This window comes from Myotis nattereri (assembly GCF_964212035.1).
Source record: "Myotis nattereri genome assembly, chromosome: 1".
NCBI lineage: Eukaryota > Metazoa > Chordata > Mammalia > Chiroptera > Vespertilionidae > Myotis > Myotis nattereri.
This window is the reverse complement of record NC_138075.1, coordinates 113,606,750-113,624,814: the sequence shown is the minus strand read 5'-3', so window position 1 is coordinate 113,624,814 and position 18,065 is coordinate 113,606,750. Positions and strand designations below refer to the sequence as shown.

Sequence of the window (18,065 nt, the reverse complement as noted above, 5' to 3'; positions counted from 1 at the left end):
CTGGTCTAGGGTAATATGTATAGTTTTTCTGACTTGATGACTCACCTTAAAAACATCCTTGCAGCTACTTTTTAAAAATTTATTTTTATTGTTGAAAGTATTACAAATGTTCCCCTCTCTCCCTATTAACCCCCTCCAGCCCGCACCAGCCTCCACCCAGGCCTTCACCACACTATTGCCTGTGTCCATGGGTTACGCATATATGGATATTAAAAGTAGCTGAAGAACTTTTAATTGAGGGTAGCGCTTATTAGATTCAGGCTTCATTTACTTTTTAGTTCTGCAAATCAGTGGCAGGTTTAAAAATTTGTGCAATTTTTAATCACAACAGAGAAAAAAGTCTTTTAGAAAGTCCACCAGCCTCAATTTTCTAGCACCTAATTTCTAAGTATGTTTTCCAAGAGAAGAAATAAGTAAAGATATTGAGTTATTTACATTGTGAAAAATGATGCACAAAACTGAAGTTCAGGAATAGTCATTAGAACCGTATAGTCCCTCAGGGGCCACTCGGCCAAGTTTAGCATTTAGCTATTGCTGGGGTGAGGAGACAGTCCTTACCAGAGGGTTGCCTAGGAATTTCATGTGTCTCTGTGCTTTATCTGTCCAGAAGTTCATTTCAGAGTCAGGTTCTTTTCTGAAGTGGGCTTGGTCCTTCTTTTAGGCACATCCTTCAGGGACAGTGCATGGGGGTGTTTCGGTGCCTCACTTTGCAGGTTAGTCTCTGCTGCCTGGAGGGGACCCCGCCTTCCCCTCATTTCTACTGCTAGGCTTCCCTGGCCAGGTTCTGTGTCAGTAGCTCCTTTTACATATAAATTGGTTGTGCTTTTCACTGCAGCCTTCGCAGGGCTCATCCTTGTGATTTTCTCTCACAGGGCATTGACTTGGTCCTTAACATTAATCTTTTAAATTAAGTGCACAGGGATATGGGGAAACTTTCCCAAGATGCATGTGGTTTTTCCAAGATTACTTAGTTTGGAAAGCAGATTTCTAATAACGCAGTTAAAACGAAAATCGTGAAAAGCATTTGTGAACCTGTAAGGGGAAACAACTTTTCCTTTACTCTCTTAGGTTCTTTAGCGGAGGGCTGCAGATTAAGCCAACAGTGACCAGATTCACCGGAGAAAAGCATACAAATCGTATCTGATGTTATTGTTTTTGTATGGCGTGGGGGATAGGGAGAAGGGGACTTCATAGGAAAGAAATGAAAACCCCAGAGAAGCAGTTAGACTTGAGGGATTGTGTAACATCTTGGGTTATGATTTTACTCATCCTGGGTTATGATTTTACAAGATTAGACAGCAAGTTACAAAAACAAAAGTAGGATTTTTGATAAAGAAATTAGGCTGTTAATATTTTTATTCCTTTTCTCAAATTTTATTTAAAGTTATATTGCTTTTATTTACTTTTAAGAAGATAATATTGGTAGAAACCAAACACTGACTCTATTTTTAAGAAAAGACCCAGCAGAAATCCCAGAAGGGCTTTGGTCATCATGAAAAGGCACTTTCAGAATTGGAAGGTGCTGATGAGAGGAGAAAAATGAGCGGGGGAGGACCCCCATCATATTTATTTATTCTGCCGATATTCAGGGATTTGCCCATAAGTAAGGTGCTCACTAAGAATGAAATAAAGGTGATGTAGGCACTGAGCCTACTTCTATAGTGAAAAAAAAAATGGACACAAATAACCATAATACAAAGGATGACAGAAGAATACAGATGTGTCAGAGCACAGCTGCACTGAGTCCACTTATTCTTGTGAAACCAGCCCTACTACACTAACTGTGGGGGCTGAGCCCCTCTGCTAGGGGCTGGACCTTCTTGGACGCCAGGTGGTAGAAGGAAAGGCCATGAGAAGTTGTGGGTGTATAAAAATGAGTCTCTAGTGGAGGAGCCAGTGGCCATTGCTAATAAGGAGCCATCAAACAAAACGTTGTTCACGATAGACCCATACAGCAGCCATGCACCAGGTGCTAACAATACATCTTTCCCACAAAGTAGTAGTAGCCTCTGTACCCACAGCCTTACATAGCAGCAGCACCTGAGCTCTCTCTGTCCCAGGAGCCTCTCTAGCATAGCAGCAGCACCTGAGCTCTGAGCTCTCCTAAGTAGCCTCAGCAGCTTCTCCCTACCACACTGGATGGCCAGTAACATGTATTATACTACTTAGACAAAGGAGGCTTCTTGCCACATAGTGACCTTGCTGTGCACTGGCATAGTCCTTGGACACCCTGATTAAGATTCCCATGCTCAGAGTGGCCTTGGCCATCTGGCATACTCTGAACAAGGCCTTTCACACTCCAATTGGCCTTGAGCATCCGGCGGACTCTGGCATGGTTCCCACAAGATGTCATGGGAATTCTGAGGATGGGAGGATATATTGAACTGGGAAATCAGGGAAGATTTCACAGAGGAGATGGCACTTGAGCTGAACCTGAACAGATTTTGAGTGTCCCAGGGAAGGGCAAGAGTGCTCCAGACAGAAGGAACAGCAGGGTCAAGGTGCTGGGAACATTTCATGTGGCCAGGGAACAGTGAACCTTGGCTCTGTCCAGGATAGTCAGTGGTTTTCATATATTACATCTAACTATTCGGCCCCTATGATTGTTTTAGAAGTTCATATGGTGATAATGTGGAAACCGCTATCAAGAAAATCAGTGTGGCCCAGCTGATGTGGTTCAGTAGTTGAGCATCGACCTATGAACCAGGAGATCACAGTTCGATTCCCAGTCAGGACACGTGCCCGGGTTGTGGGCTCTATCCCCAGTGTATAGCATGCAGGAGGCAGCCGATCAATGATTCTCTTTCATTATTGATGCTTCTTTGGCCTTTCTCTCCCTCTCCCTTCCTCTCTGAAATCAATTAAATATATATATATATATATATATATATATATATATATATATATATATATGAAAAACAGTGTGTTCCCAGTGTAGTCTAGAAGAATGGAAACCTTTAATGCCATTTAGGGGCAGTCCATAGTGAATGTCATTAGGAATGGACCAGCAACAGAGGGATTTCAACATGGATATACCAGCACCTGGCAGCCCAGTGACAAGAAGAGCCGGTGGAGCTGAGCAAGAAGCTGTGGCCACAGTCCGGGGGAGAATGTCAGGGTGCTGGGCATCACCCGCAGCAGGGACAAGACAGATAAATGTGCTTAAACTAGAATCGATGAGACCTGCTAGCTGGCGAGATATGGGAAACCAGGAGGCCAAAGAGCAGTCGTTTTTGAATCCAGATATGCATTTGAACACACATTGAAAAACCCAGAGGAGGAATGGGAATGGTGATGAAGGTGGTATCCCATCATTTCACCTGTTGGACATGAGGTATCGATGGGACACCCACACGAAGATGCCCTGAAAATATAGGATGAGAAGCAAAAAAAGGCAACATTCCAAAGTATTTCAAGGCACATGGGAAATGCTCTCAGAGCTTCAGGGTGTGACTCAGGGGAGTGTTTACTGTGACCTGGGTGAGGACAGAGTGAGATTGTAGTAATGACAGTTATGTGGCTCTAAGTGAAGGCTTAATCCTGTGAGCTTTGGTTTCTCTTAGAGTAGAGATGTAGGTCTCGGCCCTTTAAAGCCCCGCATACCATTATTGAGTACCTACTGCATGGGTTCATTGAGCACCTGTTCTCTACATGTCATGCATTCCCTGAAATGCTGCCAGGACTGTGTTCCCATGCCCACGGTCCAGGTAAACATGCCAGAAGTGAGAGGCTCAGGTCACTTGCCCCAGGCCACACAACTGGTAGTGATATTAACACCAATATGACCGGTTCCCAGTCCAGGCTCTCTTTATACCAGGCTGCCTCCTGTACACCATCACAGCTGTGCCCTTCAGGGACTACAACCATGTGCCTTACTATTAGGCAGCATTGTTGAGGTGACAGACGCCAGCTCTCCTCCTTCCTCAGACCAGCCCAGACTCACTACCAGTATGTAGACGTGTGCCCATGTTTTCATGCTCTCGTTGTTCTTCTGCTGAATATATTTTTGAAATCCAAAGCCAGAACAGATAGATTGACAAGTGTAAGCATATCAATCGCAACAATGGAATTAGACTGTCCCAGAAAATCTAAGGCCGGGGGGTATGCCATACTTACGTCCCATGATGGAGCAGGCTGTGCGTGAGAAGTGGTCAGACATTTCCAGGGCAAACAGTTGGTGGGGAAACCTCCTTGGAATCATTTAAATGTGGCTTAAGAACCTGGGGGGAGAGGCCTCCCCTCTACTGTGTCCATCTTCTGTCTCACAGTGTTCAGCGGAGTGCGGGGCTGGAGTGCGGACACGCTCGGTGGTGTGCATGACCAACCACATCAGCAGCCTGCCTCTGGAGGGCTGTGGGAACAACCGGCCGGCAGAGGCCACTCCGTGTGACAACGGGCCCTGCATGGGCAAGGTGGAGTGGTTTGCTGGGAGCTGGAGTCAGGTGAGTGGCCAGAACTGGGTGTGTCTGCCTGTCCCTGGAAGAGGCAGCATAGCAGAGGGGTTAGGAACTGGACCTGGTATGTCTAGGTTTGAATCCCAGCTGTGTTACCCATGACCCTGAAGAAGTTGCTTATGCTCTTGGAGCCTCATTCAGTCAACACTATTTATTGAGCATTTATTATGTTCTCTTCTAAGCACTTGAACACAATAAATATTCCTGCCCTCAGGGAAGCTCATGGCGTAGCATGGTTTCTTTGTCTATAAAATGCTAGTAGCAACAGCACCTTAGAGATTATTTTTAGAAGAAATGAAGTAATGTATTTTAAGTATGTAGCACAATGCCTGAAATACAATAAATGTACAATAAACCACAGCTACTGCTGCTATCATTGTTAATAAAGCCAGTTTTGTCTGAATATGAGTGTCAGAATCAGAAATAAATATGACCCAGAAATCCTATATCTGGATATGAGATCATTATCTCAAAGATATATCTGCATGCACTCTTATGCTCAAAGCAGCATTATTCACAGTAGCCAAGGTATGGAATCAACCTATGTATTTGTCCACCAACAGATGGATGGATAAGAAAATATGCATAGGAATATTATTCAGCTTTTTAAAAAAGGGAAATCCTGCCCTTTCCAACAATATGGATGAACCTGAAGGGTATTATGCTAAGTGAAATAAGTCAGACAAAGACACATACTTCATGGTATCAATTATATGTGGAATTTTTAAAAAACAAACTGATAGAGGGTAGAATGGTGATTTCCAGGGGTTGGAGTGGAGGAAGTGGGAAGAGGTTGGTAAAACTTTTATTGGATGACTGAGGTCTAAGGTTCTAATGTACATCATGGCGACTATAGTTCATAACACTGTACTGTACAACTGGAATTTGCTAAGACAGTAGAACTTAAGTGTTCACACAGAAAAGAAAGGTAAGTATGTGTTAAATCAATGTGAGAATCCTTTTAAAATGTATACGTATACCAAATCATCAGTTTAAATATATTATAATTTTGTTTGTCAATTATACCTCAATAAAGCTGGAGAAATAAAGAAGCATAAAAAGAAAAAAAATTAAGGTTGTTCATTATAAAGAACTAAATATTTTAATAAAGTGACTTAATTGATCAATTAATGTTTTCCTGACTGTGCCAAAATTGAGCATGAACTCTCTTAGAAAATGTGGAAAATATCATTCCCTCCTATTTTTTTTGTTATGATTACCATCAGTATTTTGAGTTCTTGGACCACTTAGCATTTGGCTCCCAGGGCTGGCTGGTTCTCCAAGGACTTTTTGGCTGATGATCATGATTTACACATTATCAGGATCTCTGGCTCTATATAGAGAGTTATTTATTTTACGTAGCTTTAAACATAGACCCTGAGAAAAATGGGCTGCCTTTCCTTGGTAATTGGTATAACCCCTTTGGAAAGTAATAAAAGTCAAGAACCATATAAATGTTCATTTGCCTTACCCCACTCCTGTGGATTCATTTTAAGGAAATAATTAATAGAAGAGAAAAGGCTTTTTGACAGAGATGTTCATGACAGCAGGGCAGTATATTATGGTATATCATAACTCCTTAAAATATTATGTGCAACAATGATAATTAGGAAGATGTGGAAAGTGCATTGATATAGTGGCAAGTGAAAAACTACATGAAAATCTTTGAATCCTATGATCTCAACCACTTCAAAACATAAATATACTAAAAATGTGTCAGATCAATAATGAACTAACATGTTATGATGAGTATTGTTACACACAGATGAGAAAGATCACATCCAGGGAAATCCCATGTAGAGTACATCATTAATACACACTGTACACACCAAATAGATAGAATACAGTCTGCCTGTGATGCTGGGATTGGACTTAACCTCCAGCACAAGAAGATTAACTAACTCCATAACTAACTAACATGGAAGAAAATAGGAAATACAAGCCAAGGAGGTTCCCTGGATGCCTATGAAGATGGCAGAAAAGAAGGCCCAAAGCAGACATTGCCAATCTGGGTGCTTATTGTGCCCCATGTGACCAATTCCTTTTCTGGTGTCCCCCCGCCCCCATTTTTGTTTGACCATGTGCCTGCCTACAGAAGCAAGGCTAATGTTAAGAACTTTAGCTATAGACATTGTTAAATCTTTTCATAAAGGTAGTGGATTCTTTAAAGTCTCTGAAGGCCTATAAAACACAAGTTTTAAACTTTTTAATCAAGATATATTGAGTAAACCAAATGTGAATAAAAAACGCTTTACAAAGTAATAGATTTGTGCGTAGTTATATGCATCATATTTCCATAAGCTAACAAAATGCATCAATGTATGTAATATTCTGGCCTCTGTGCTCAGACCCCAGGGAAGTGAGAGCAATGGGCCCCATGGTGAAAGGCTTCCTGCTGGCCACGCTCTTGGGAAGGGAGGGTTGGCCATATTGTCCCAAGTCTAGAATCTTCTATTCAGCTTTGTATGTCTCAGTGAATTTTAACTTAGTCCTTCACGCACAAGTGTGCAGGCTCTGAGAGACTAATTCATCCCCAGTGTCTGCCCATTAAGGGACCAGCAGAAAATTAATGTGTTAGTTGATTGTCTTACAGTCAGGGGTCTGTAAGAGTCCCCTGGACAGAAACAAGCAAAGTAATTGCCTGGTGTGCTCCTGTAGGGGAGTCTAAGGGGAACCATTTCAGTCTCAGCACAGAGGGCACCGTGATCTCAGTGACCAGTAGCCTGAAGTCATGATGACTCAGGACACCCATTCTCCGTCCCAGACACAGAACTGTTAGGAAAATTGGAATTCATGGGCCGCTGCTCTTCAAGAAATGTTTTCCAATGCCCTTGGGCTCTTCCTCACTGAATTGATGATGTGCAGACATACCCTGATGGACTGGCATTCTCATCTCCTTCCCGTGATGTGATAACATCTTTCTCTGCTTCCTTCTTTAGTGCTCCATAGAGTGTGGCAGTGGGACCCAACAGAGGGAGGTGATTTGTGTTAGGAAGAATGCAGACACCTTTGAAGTGCTGGACCCCTATGAATGTTCCTTCCTAGAGAAACCCCCCAACCAACAGTCCTGCCACCTGAAGCCTTGTGGAGCCAAATGGTTTAACACAGAATGGAGCATGGTAAGTGAGGGTGCTCTTAGTAGAGATTGCTGCTTTTAGTGCATCATTCTCCTGCTTTCCTTCCATATGCACACGTGGGCCTCCTACTAGGTGCCAGGCACAGGGCTCAGCCCTCAAGTAGATTCCCTATAGTGATCTATCCGGTTGGTTACTGCCAGGACACCCCAGATGCAATCTCCTTGGGGAGTGGAGCCTGAGGCTGGGGCAATCTTGATCTAAACTCGGAGCCATTAAGCACTGACTCTCATGTGTCAGTATGCATAAGAATCAGCTGGGACCTTGTTAGAAAAAACGAATTCTGGGTCCACCAAGAGGAGTTTGCATTTTGAATAATCTCCTTAGGAGAGTGGGATGCAGGTGTCCTTGGACTGTATTTTGAGGAGTGCTGCTGCAGAGGATTCATGGCTGAAGGGATTCAAGGATGCCATTGAGAAACTGCATCATGAAGGAATTTCAGTAGGTCTCAGTAATAGAGTAAGACCCACACCAGTCAGGCCTCAGTGTGTGTGTGTGTGTGTGTGTGTGTGTGTGTGTGTGTGTGTGTATACACTTGTTTAAAACCCAATAGACGATATGGGCTATGTATTATGGGACTGATCCTGTTTTTCTCTTTGAATTGACTCCTGGAAAACTCAAAGCTAAAATTGTGGTCCATCTCTAAGAGAGAATTTATCAGACCTTACAAAGGATCTTTCCTACTTTTATATTTCATTTAACCTCAGTTTCCCCAGATCATTTTACATTTTGTAACCCTCAAAGCATTTCTTAAGCCATCTCAGATCCTTTTTGTAAGGAGGAGGGTACTGTGTGAATGATGAGAGGCAGAGAGAGTCTGAGACAGAGAGATAGAGTTAATACACAAATAGGTTACTAAGAATGAAGTGGAAAAGGATGGAAATAGTGATAAAACCCTTTTCTTTCTCCAAGTAAAAGAGTTTATTTTCAAGAAACATCCTAAAACAGAAAATGTCCTCAGGGCATCATTCCTGGTGACCAAATAACAGACCTTGGACTCATGGGGGTGGGGTTCATTCTGCTTTGTTTCACTGAAGATCTTCAAGCATGGCTGTGGGTGAGCCCAAAGTAGAGGCCAGAGCCTTTCTCAAAATCATTCATAGGTGATAAAAAGGATTTTGCTTATAAAATATATGAATAAAAGCTGAGAATTCTGTATCCAAACAGTGTGTGTTAGCTCCAGTGAGAACAGCCATTTGGCGTGTGGTGAACCATAGATCAGAGGCAAATGGAAACAAAAGTGGTGTTGAGTTTCGGAGGTATTTTGTCAACTTCTGGGAAATGGAATTTAATTATTTTGATGCTGGCCAAGGCCCTTGAGAACACAGGAACAGATCAGTGTTTTCTTTTACTGTTTGGTTGGAAGAGTCTAAAAGGGCCAGATTCACCAGACCTACCAAAAAAGACAAACTGTGAAAACAACTGTCTGGAAACAACCCAAATGCCCCTCAACAGGTCAATGTGGTACCTCTGAACCACATATATTACTCAGCAGCAAAAATGAATGAACTGTTGGTAGCCAAACACCGTTGATGAACTTCAAATGCATTTTGCTAAATGACTCCCAAATCTACAAATTGTACTATCCCATCTACACTAATAAAAGAGAAAAATGGTAATTGGCGTACGGTGCTACCCTTTTCATTGGCTAATCAGGGCTATATGCAAATTAACTGCCAACTAAGATTGGCAGTTAACTGCCAACTAAGATTGGCAGTTAACTGCCAACAAGATGGCGGTTAATTTGCATATGTAGGCACAATGCAGGGAGGCGAAAGGGAAAGCAGGAAGAAGCCCCCTGCCACTGACAGTGATCGGAAACCCAGGGGGGAGCTAAGAGCTGGGGAGCAGGGCAAAGGCGGCCCTGGGGCCGCCTTTGCCCTGCCCCCCAGCCATGATCAGAGAACCAGGTGCCTTTTCCACCCTGGCCAGTGATAGCAGGAAGTAGGGGTGGAGCCAGCGATGGGAGCTGGGCACAGTGGAAGCTGGCAGTCCCAGGAGCTAGGGGTCCCTTGCCTGGGCCTAAAGCGAAGCCCACGATCGCAGGGCCGCTGCAGCTGCCGGTCCCAGCTGCCCGGGCTGGATGCCTCAGCCAGAGGCGTTAGGCCTGGGCAGGGGCGGAGCCTGCAACCGCGGGGAGCTGGGGGTCCCCTGCCCAGGCCTGATGCCTGGGCCAGAGGCATCAGGCCTGGGTGGGGGGCAGAGACGGGGATTGGAGGGATATAATGGTCCCCTTGCCCAGGCCTGAAGCCTGGGTCAGAGGCGTCAGGCTTGGGTGGGGGATGGAGCAAGCGATCAGAGGGAGATGGGGGTCCCCTGCCCAGGCATGATTCCTGGGCCAGAGGCCTCAGGCCTGGGCTGGGGTCAGAGCCAGTGATCGGGGGGAGATGGGGGTCCCCTGTCCAAGCCTGACACCTCTGGCGGAGGCGTCAGGCCTGGGCAAGGGGCCAATCAGGCGATCGGAGGGTGATGGGGGTCTACGCCTCTGGCTGAGGCATCAGGCCTGGGCAAGGGGCAGAGCCAGCAATCGGAGGGGTCTGGGGGTCCCCTGCCCAGGCCTGAAGCCTGGGCCAGAGGCATCAGGCCTGGGCTGGGGGCAGAACCATTGATGGGGGGAAATGAGGGTCCCCTGCCCAGGCCTGACACCTCTGTCAGAGGCTCAGGCCTGGGCAAGGGGCTGATCCTGCGATTGGAGGGTGATGGGGTCAATGCCTGAGGGCTCCCAGTATGTGAGAGGGGGCAGGCTGGGCTGAGGGACACTCCCCCACACACACACCCAGTGCACGAATTTCATGCACCGGGCCCCTAGTTTATATAATATTCTGTAAAAGGCAAAACTATAGGGACAGATACCAGGTCAGTGATTGCCAGAGGGTGGGGTGGGCTGAATCTCACCAGGGGATTTGTTGTGTGGGATGAAACTTTGACATAAATGATAATAATAAAGACTGTGATGGAACCCAGATGTCTTTGAAGATGCCTTGTTTTGTAAATTTGAGTTTATAACTGAGTCAACATTTTATATAATTTATATATATAAAAGTCTAAGTGAGCATTAGGACCGAATGACTGAAACAACCAGTCGCTATGATGCGCACTGACCACCAGGGGTCAGACGCTTAACACAGGGGTTGCCCCTGGTGGTCAGTGCACTCCCACAACAACCTCCCCCAGCCAGCCAACTTCCCATGGTCCCCCCGGCTGATAGGCCCCAATCGCCCAATCGGGGCTGGGCCCCAGGCTGGGATGGGGAACCAGGGGTGAGTGGCAGCAGATGTGGCCCCTTTCCCAGGGGGGTCCAAGGGCTGGCCCCCTCCTCGGGGCTGGCAGCCAACCTCCTGTGCCCCATCCCTTCCCCCGGCCAGCAGGCCCCAGTCAGCACCCACCTGCTGTGGTGGCAGCACAGCAGTGAGGGAAGGAGGAGGGTGGAGGTGGGGAACTGCAGCAGCAGTGTCGTCGTCTGGTGTCTGTTCCTTCCGTGCCCAGCCCAATAACCATCTCCTCCTCTCCCGACCCCGCCAGGGCCTTCAGACCCTGAGCTGGGACAGGAAACTGGGAGTGGGTGGCAGTGGATGTGGCCCCTTTCCCAGGGGGGCCAAGGATCAGTCCCATCCTGGACTGCTCAGTGAGGCAAAAGCCAGTGGGACCCCAAGTGCCTCCAGCTGACGCCTGCAGGACCAGCTCTGTTGGGGAAGGGAGTACAGCTCAGAACAAGGTCAACAGAGGTATGAGACTCAAGGCAGACCCAGCATCTGGGCTAAAGAGTCCCCAAACACTGGACTACTAGGGGATTCAACCTATTGGACCTCAATCAAGTTGCCCAGGGCCAGAAAGGGACAGTTACTCACATTCACCTACACTAGGGAAGCTCCCAGGAGTCCCAGGATAGACATACCAAAGGGACCATTCAACAACATCAGAGCAAAATCCAGCAAGCCCCACAAATAGTGGACCCAAAGCTCCTGTTTAACAGCTGACACTACAACATTGAAGTTGAACCTCACTGGTAGAAACTCAGAGGGGAAATCCCTCCCACAAACAGGACATCAACATTCAAGTCCCAATTAAAACAGGAGAGCCCAAACAACACACACAAGGGGCAATCCTAGAGCATCCCGCTCAGGAAAACAAAGAGACTACACCACTGGACCCCTCAAGACATTTTCCATATAAGGCCATCTCACAAAGACTTGAAGCTAAAGCAGTTCTATCTAATACATAGAAGCAAATACAACGAGATAGCTAAAATGGAGAGACAAAGAAACAACCCCCAAATGAGAGAAAAGAAGGAATCTCCAGAAAAAAATTAAATTAGATAAAGGCAAGAAACCTATCAGACATAAACTTTAAAGCAATGGTTATAAAGATACTTAAGGAACTTAGTGCAAATTATAACAACATGAAAAGGGAAATAGAGGCCATGAACAAGAACTAGACAATGAAGAGTGATACATCTGACATCAGGAACACACTGGAAGGGATTAAGAGTAGATTGGATAAAGCAGAGGATCAAATCAGTGATTTGGAAGATAAGGTAGAAATAAATACCCAATTAGAGCAGCAAATAGAAAAAAAAAGAATTAAAAAGCAGGAAGATAGCTTAAAGAAGTTCTGGTACAACATGACATGTAACAATATTCACATTATGGGAATACCAGAAGGGGAAGAGGGTAAGCAAGGAACAGAGAACCTTTTTGAAGAAATAATGACAGAAAATTTCCCCAACCTGATGAAGGAAAAGGTCACACAAGTTCAGGAGGCACAGAATCCCGATCAAGATGAACCCAAAGAGACTCACACATAGACACATCATAATTAAAATGGCAAATGTTAAAGACAAAGAAAGAATATTAAAGGCAGCAAGAGAGAGACAGAAAATTACCTACAAAGGAGTTCCAACTAGAATGTCAACTGACTTCTCAATAGAAACATTTTAGGCCAGAAGAGAGTGCATGAAGTACTTGAAATAATGAAAAGCAAGGGCCTAAATCCAAGACTACTTATTGTATCTAGCAAAACTGAAGGTTAAATAAAAAGGTTTCTCTGGTTTATAAAAATGCTATGGATTTTGGGGTGTTAATTTTGTATCCTGATACATTTTTTAATTCATTTATCAGACCTAGTAGTTTTTTTTATGAAGTCTTTAGGGTTTTCTATGTACAGTATCATGTCATCTGTGAATAATGAGAGTTTTACTTCCTCCTTTCCAATTGGGATGTCTTTTATTTCTTCTCCTTGTCTGATAGCTATGGCCAGGATTTCCAGAACTATGTCGAACAAGAGTGGTGAAAGAGGGCATCTCTGTCTTGTTCCTGTTCTTAGAGTAAATGGTTTTAGTTTTTTCCCATTGAGTATGATGTTGACTATAGGTTTGTTATCTATAGCCTTTATGATGTTGAGGTATATTCCTTCTATTCCCATTTTGCTGAGAGTTTTTATCAAAAAAGGGTGTTGGATTTTTTTGTTGAATGCTTTTTCTACATCGATTGATATTTCATGTGATTTTTGTCTTTCAACTTCTTTATGTGTTGTATCACGTTTATTGATTTGTGAATATTGTACCAGACTTACATTCCGAAATAAATCCCAGTTGGTCATGATGTATAAACTTTTTAATGTAATGCTGGATCTTGTTTGCTAAAATTTTGTTGAGGATTTTTAGTATCTATGTTCAGCAGGGATATTGGTCTGTAGTTCTCTTTCTTTGTTGTGTCTTTATCTGGTTTTGGAATTAGGGTGATGTTGGTCTCATAGAAAGTTTGGAAGTGTTCCTTTCTCTTGAGTTTTTTGGAATAGTTTGAGAAGTAGAGGGACTTGTTGTTCTTTGAATATTTGGTAAAACTCCCCTGTGAATCTGTCTGGACAAGGGCTTCTGAGAGATTTTTTATTACTGCTTCAATTTCATCAGTAGTTATTGGCCTATTCAGATTTTCTGATTCTTCCTGATTGAGTTTTGGAAGATTGTATTTTTCTAGGAATATGTCCATTTCATCCCAGTTGTCCCATTTGTTGGAATAAAGTTGTTCATAGTATTTTGCTACAATCCTTTGTATTTCTGTGGGGTCAGTTGTTACTTCACCTCTTTTGTTTCTGATTTTGTTTATTTGGGGCCTCTCTCTCTTTTTTTTTTTTTAATACATTTTATTGATTTTTTACAGAGAGGAAGGGAGAGGGATAGAGAGCCAGAAACATTGATGAGAGAGAAACATCCATCAGCTGCCTCCTGCACGCCCCCCACTGAGGATGTGCCCGCAACCAAAGGTACATGCCCTTGACCGGAATCAAACCTGGGACCCTTGAGTCCGCAGGCTGACGCTCTAATCACTGAGCCAAACCAGTTCTGGCTGGGGCCTCTCTTTTTGTTTCTTTTGAGCTTGGCTAGTGGTCCATGACTCTTGTTTATTCTTTCAAAGAACCAGCTCTTGGTTTTATTGATCTTTTCTATTGTTGGAGCTTTTTTTGTCTCTATATCATTTATTTCCACTCTGATCTTTATTATTCCTTCCTTCTATTTGTTCTGGGCTTTTCTTGTTGTTCACTTTCCAATTCTTTAAGTTGTAGTGTTAGCTAACTTACTATCAGTTTTTCTTGTTTTCTGAAATAGGAATGTAGTGCTACGAACTTCCTTCTCAGGACTGCTTTCACTGGGTCCCATAGGTTTTGGATTGTTGTGTTTTCATTGTCATTTGTTTCCAGGATGTTTTTATTTCTCCTTTGAAATAAAAAAAAAAAATTCATTGTTTAATAGCATGCTATTTAGCCTCCATGTATTTGATTGTTTTTGAGCGTTTTTCTTGTAGCTGATTTCTAATTTCATGCTATTGTGGTCTGAGAAGATGCTTGATATGATTTCAATCTTCTTAATTTGTAGAGACTTAGCTTGTATCCTAATATGTAGTCTATCTTTGAAAATAACCCATGTGCATTTGAGAAGAATGTACATTCTGTAGCTTTGTGGTGGAATGTTCTGAAGATGTCAATTAGTTCCATCTGTTCTAAAGTGTCATTGAGGATTGCTGTTTCCTTATTGATTTTTTTGTCTAAAAAATTTATCCAGTGATGTTAGTGGGATATGAAAGTTCCCTACTATGATTGTATTGCTGTCGATCTCTCCCTTGATATCCTCCAGACGTTTTATATATATATATATATATATATATATATATATATATATATATATATAGATGTTCCTGTATTGGGTGCTATAGGTTTACCAGACATATAGCCTTTTGTTGTATGGATCCCTTTAGTATTATGAAGTGGCTTTCCTTATCACTTGTTACAGCCTTCACTTTGAGGTCTATTTTTTCAGATATAAGTATTGCTACCCCAGCTTTATTTTTTTCTATTTGCCTGAAAAAAAATGTTTCCATCCTTTCACTTTCACTCTGTGTGAGTCCTTTGTTCTAAAGTGGGTCTCTTGTACACAGCATATAGTTGGGTCATGTTTTCTTATCCATTCAGCTACTCTATGTCTTTTGATCAGAGCACTTAATCCACTTACATTTAAGGTTATTATTGATAGGTATTTGTTTGTCACCATTTTTATTCTTTATGCCTCTGTTCCTTATTACCTTTCTATTTTTTTCTTTTTACAACAGTCCCTTTAGAACAGCAGTTCTCAACCTATGGGTCACAACCCCTTTGGGGATCGAACAACCCTTTCACAGGGGTCGCCTAAGACCATCGGAAAACACATATATAATTACATATTGTTTTTGTGATTAATCACTATGCTTTAATTATGTTCAATTTGTAACAATGGAATTGGGGGTCACCACAACATGAGGAACTGTATTAAAGGGTCGCCGCATTAGGAAGGTTGAGAACCACTACTTTAGAATTTCTTGCATTGCTGGCTTCATGGTAATAAACTCCCTTAGCCTTTTTTTGTCTGTGAAGCTCTTGATTTCACCTTCTATTTTGAATGATAGCCTTGCTGGATAGGGTATTATTGGATTCAGTCCCCTTGCTTTGCATCACTTTATATACTTCATCCCATTCCCTTCTGGCCTGATGTATTTATGTTGAGAAATCAGTTGATAGTCTAATGGGGAACCCCTTGTAGGTAACTTTCTGTCTCTCTCTGGCAGCCTTTAAGATTCTTCCTTTGTTGTTGATGTTTAATTACATTGTTTCTTGGTGTTAATCTTTTGGGGTTCATGTTGTTTGGGACTTTCTGTGCTCCTTAGATTTGTGTGAATTTTTCTTCCCAAGTCAGGGAAGTTTTCTGTCATTATTTCTTCAAACAGCTTTTCTATTCCTTGTTCAGCTTCCTTGCCTTGTGGCACCCCTATTATGTTGATGTTGTTTTGTTTCGTGTTGTCTCAGACCTCCTTTAGACTCTCCTCCTGCTTTTTTTTTCCAGTTGCTGCTCTGCTTGGGTGTTTTTCCACCTTGTCTTCTAACTCACTGATTCGGTCCCCAGCTTCTTCTAGTGATTTTTTTTCTGAAGATATGGGTAAACAATGTGATTTAACAGCCTTGGAACATGGGATATATATATATATCCACTGTATATAGGCTGTTAAATCACATTGTTTACCCATATCTTCAGAAAAAAAATCACTTCTACTGTCTTTGTAAACAACCTCCTTCCCTATTTATAATGGTCTGGCCCTCTAGCAACTTCAGCGTGAAATTATAGCTAATTTGCCTACAAACATCAGGTGGTCATAATAATCTGGCCACTTGGTGTATAAAATCCTAAGCAACTGTCACATTTGAAACAACCGAACCAACAACCGAACAGGCTGCGTGGGGCGAACAGGCCGGCAGGGGGGTTAGTGAGGGAAAACCAAACAACTGAGTAGTGGGCTGCGTGGGGCAACCAGGCTGGCAAGGGGGGCAGTGAGGGGTGACCAAATAACTGAACAGCAAGCTGTGTGGGGCGACCAGGCTGGCAAGGGGGGAAGTGAGGGATGACCAGATGACTGAACAGCAGGCTGCTTGGGGCAACCAGGCTGGTAGGGGAGTTGTTGGGGGTGACCAGGCTGTCAGAGGGGGGCAGATGGAGGTGACCTGGCCAGCAGTGGGGGCAGTTAGTGGCAATCAGGCAGGCAGGCAGGTGAGCAGTTAGGAGCCAGTGCTCCCTGATTGTGAGAGGAATGTCCAACTGCCGGTTTAAACCGGCAGTCAGACATCCCCCGAGGGGTCTTGGATTGGAGAGGGTGCAGGCTGGGCTAAGCGGACACCTGCCCCGTCCCGCACGAATTTTGTGCACCAGGCCTCTAGTTATGTATAACAGGATATTGTAAAAATTAAGTTATGAAATTTTTATTAAAACATTTCTTACATACTGTTATATTGGCTGGGTTGCAAAAATATTCATTGTGGGCCACATGCGACCCATGGGCCGCAAATTTGACATGCTTGGAATACCATGTTCATAGATTGGAAGAATTAACAACATTAAAATCTCTATACTATCCAAAGCAATCTACAGATTCAAAGCAATCCCTATTAAAATACAAATGGCATACTTCACAGAGCTAGAACACATACTCCAAAAATGTATATGGAACCATAAACGACCCCAAATAACTGCAGCAATCTTGAGAAAGAAGAGTGAAGTAGGAGAGATCACAATACTGGATATCAAACTATACTACAAAGCCATTATAACCCAAACAGCTGGTACTGGCACAAGAACAGACATATAGACCAATGGATCAGAACACAGACCCCAGAAATTAAACCACACCATTGTGGCCAATTAATATTTGACAAAGGAGGCAAGAACATACAATGGGGTAAAGACAGTCTCTTCGACAAATGGTGCTGGGAAAACTGGATAAACATATGCAAAAAAATAAAACTAGACCACCAATTTACACCAGACACAAGAATAAACTCAAAGTGGATAAAAGACTTAAATGTAAGGCATGAAACTATAAAAATCTTAGAGGAGAACATTGGCAGTAAAATCTCAGACATCTCATGTAGCAATATGTTTATGGATATAGCTCCTAGGGCAAAGGAAACTAAGGAGAAAATTAAAAAATGGGATACATCAAAATAAATAGCTTCTGCACAGCAACAGAAACCACCATCAAAATGAATAGGAAACCCACTGAATGGGAGAACATATTTGGCAATGATACATCTGATAAGGGGTTAATATCCAAAATATAAGTACTCATACAACTCAACAAAACGAAGACAGCCGAAACCGGTTTGGGTCAGTGAATAGAGCGTCGGCCTGCAGACTGAAAGGTCCCAGGTTCGATTCCAGTCAAGGGCATGTACCTGGGTTGCGGGCACATCCCCAGTAGGAGATGTGCAGGAGGCAGCTGATCGATGTTTCTCTCTCATCGATGTTTCTAACTCTCTAACTCTCTCCCTTCCTCTCTGTAAAAAATCAATAAAATATATTAAAAAAACACACACACACACACAAAAAACGAAGACAAACAATCCAATTTAAAAATGGGCAGAGGGCCGAAACCGGTTTGGCTCAGTGGATAGAGCGTCGGCT

The 18,065-nt window shown here is 43.2% G+C and overlaps 1 protein-coding gene across 1 annotated transcript in view; it reads left to right on the top strand.

Moving 5' to 3' along the window:
* THSD4 (thrombospondin type 1 domain containing 4) overlaps window positions 1-18,065 on the top strand; it is a gene marked incomplete at its 5' end in the record, with an annotated part of 579,672 nt that overhangs the window by 552,393 nt on the left and 9,214 nt on the right. Inside the window, 2 exons of the mRNA XM_081084939.1 lie at window positions 4,269-4,442; window positions 7,394-7,573. Of these exons, the coding sequence (XP_080941065.1) occupies window positions 4,269-4,442; window positions 7,394-7,573 (354 nt within the window). The remainder of the gene's footprint in view (window positions 1-4,268; window positions 4,443-7,393; window positions 7,574-18,065) is intronic.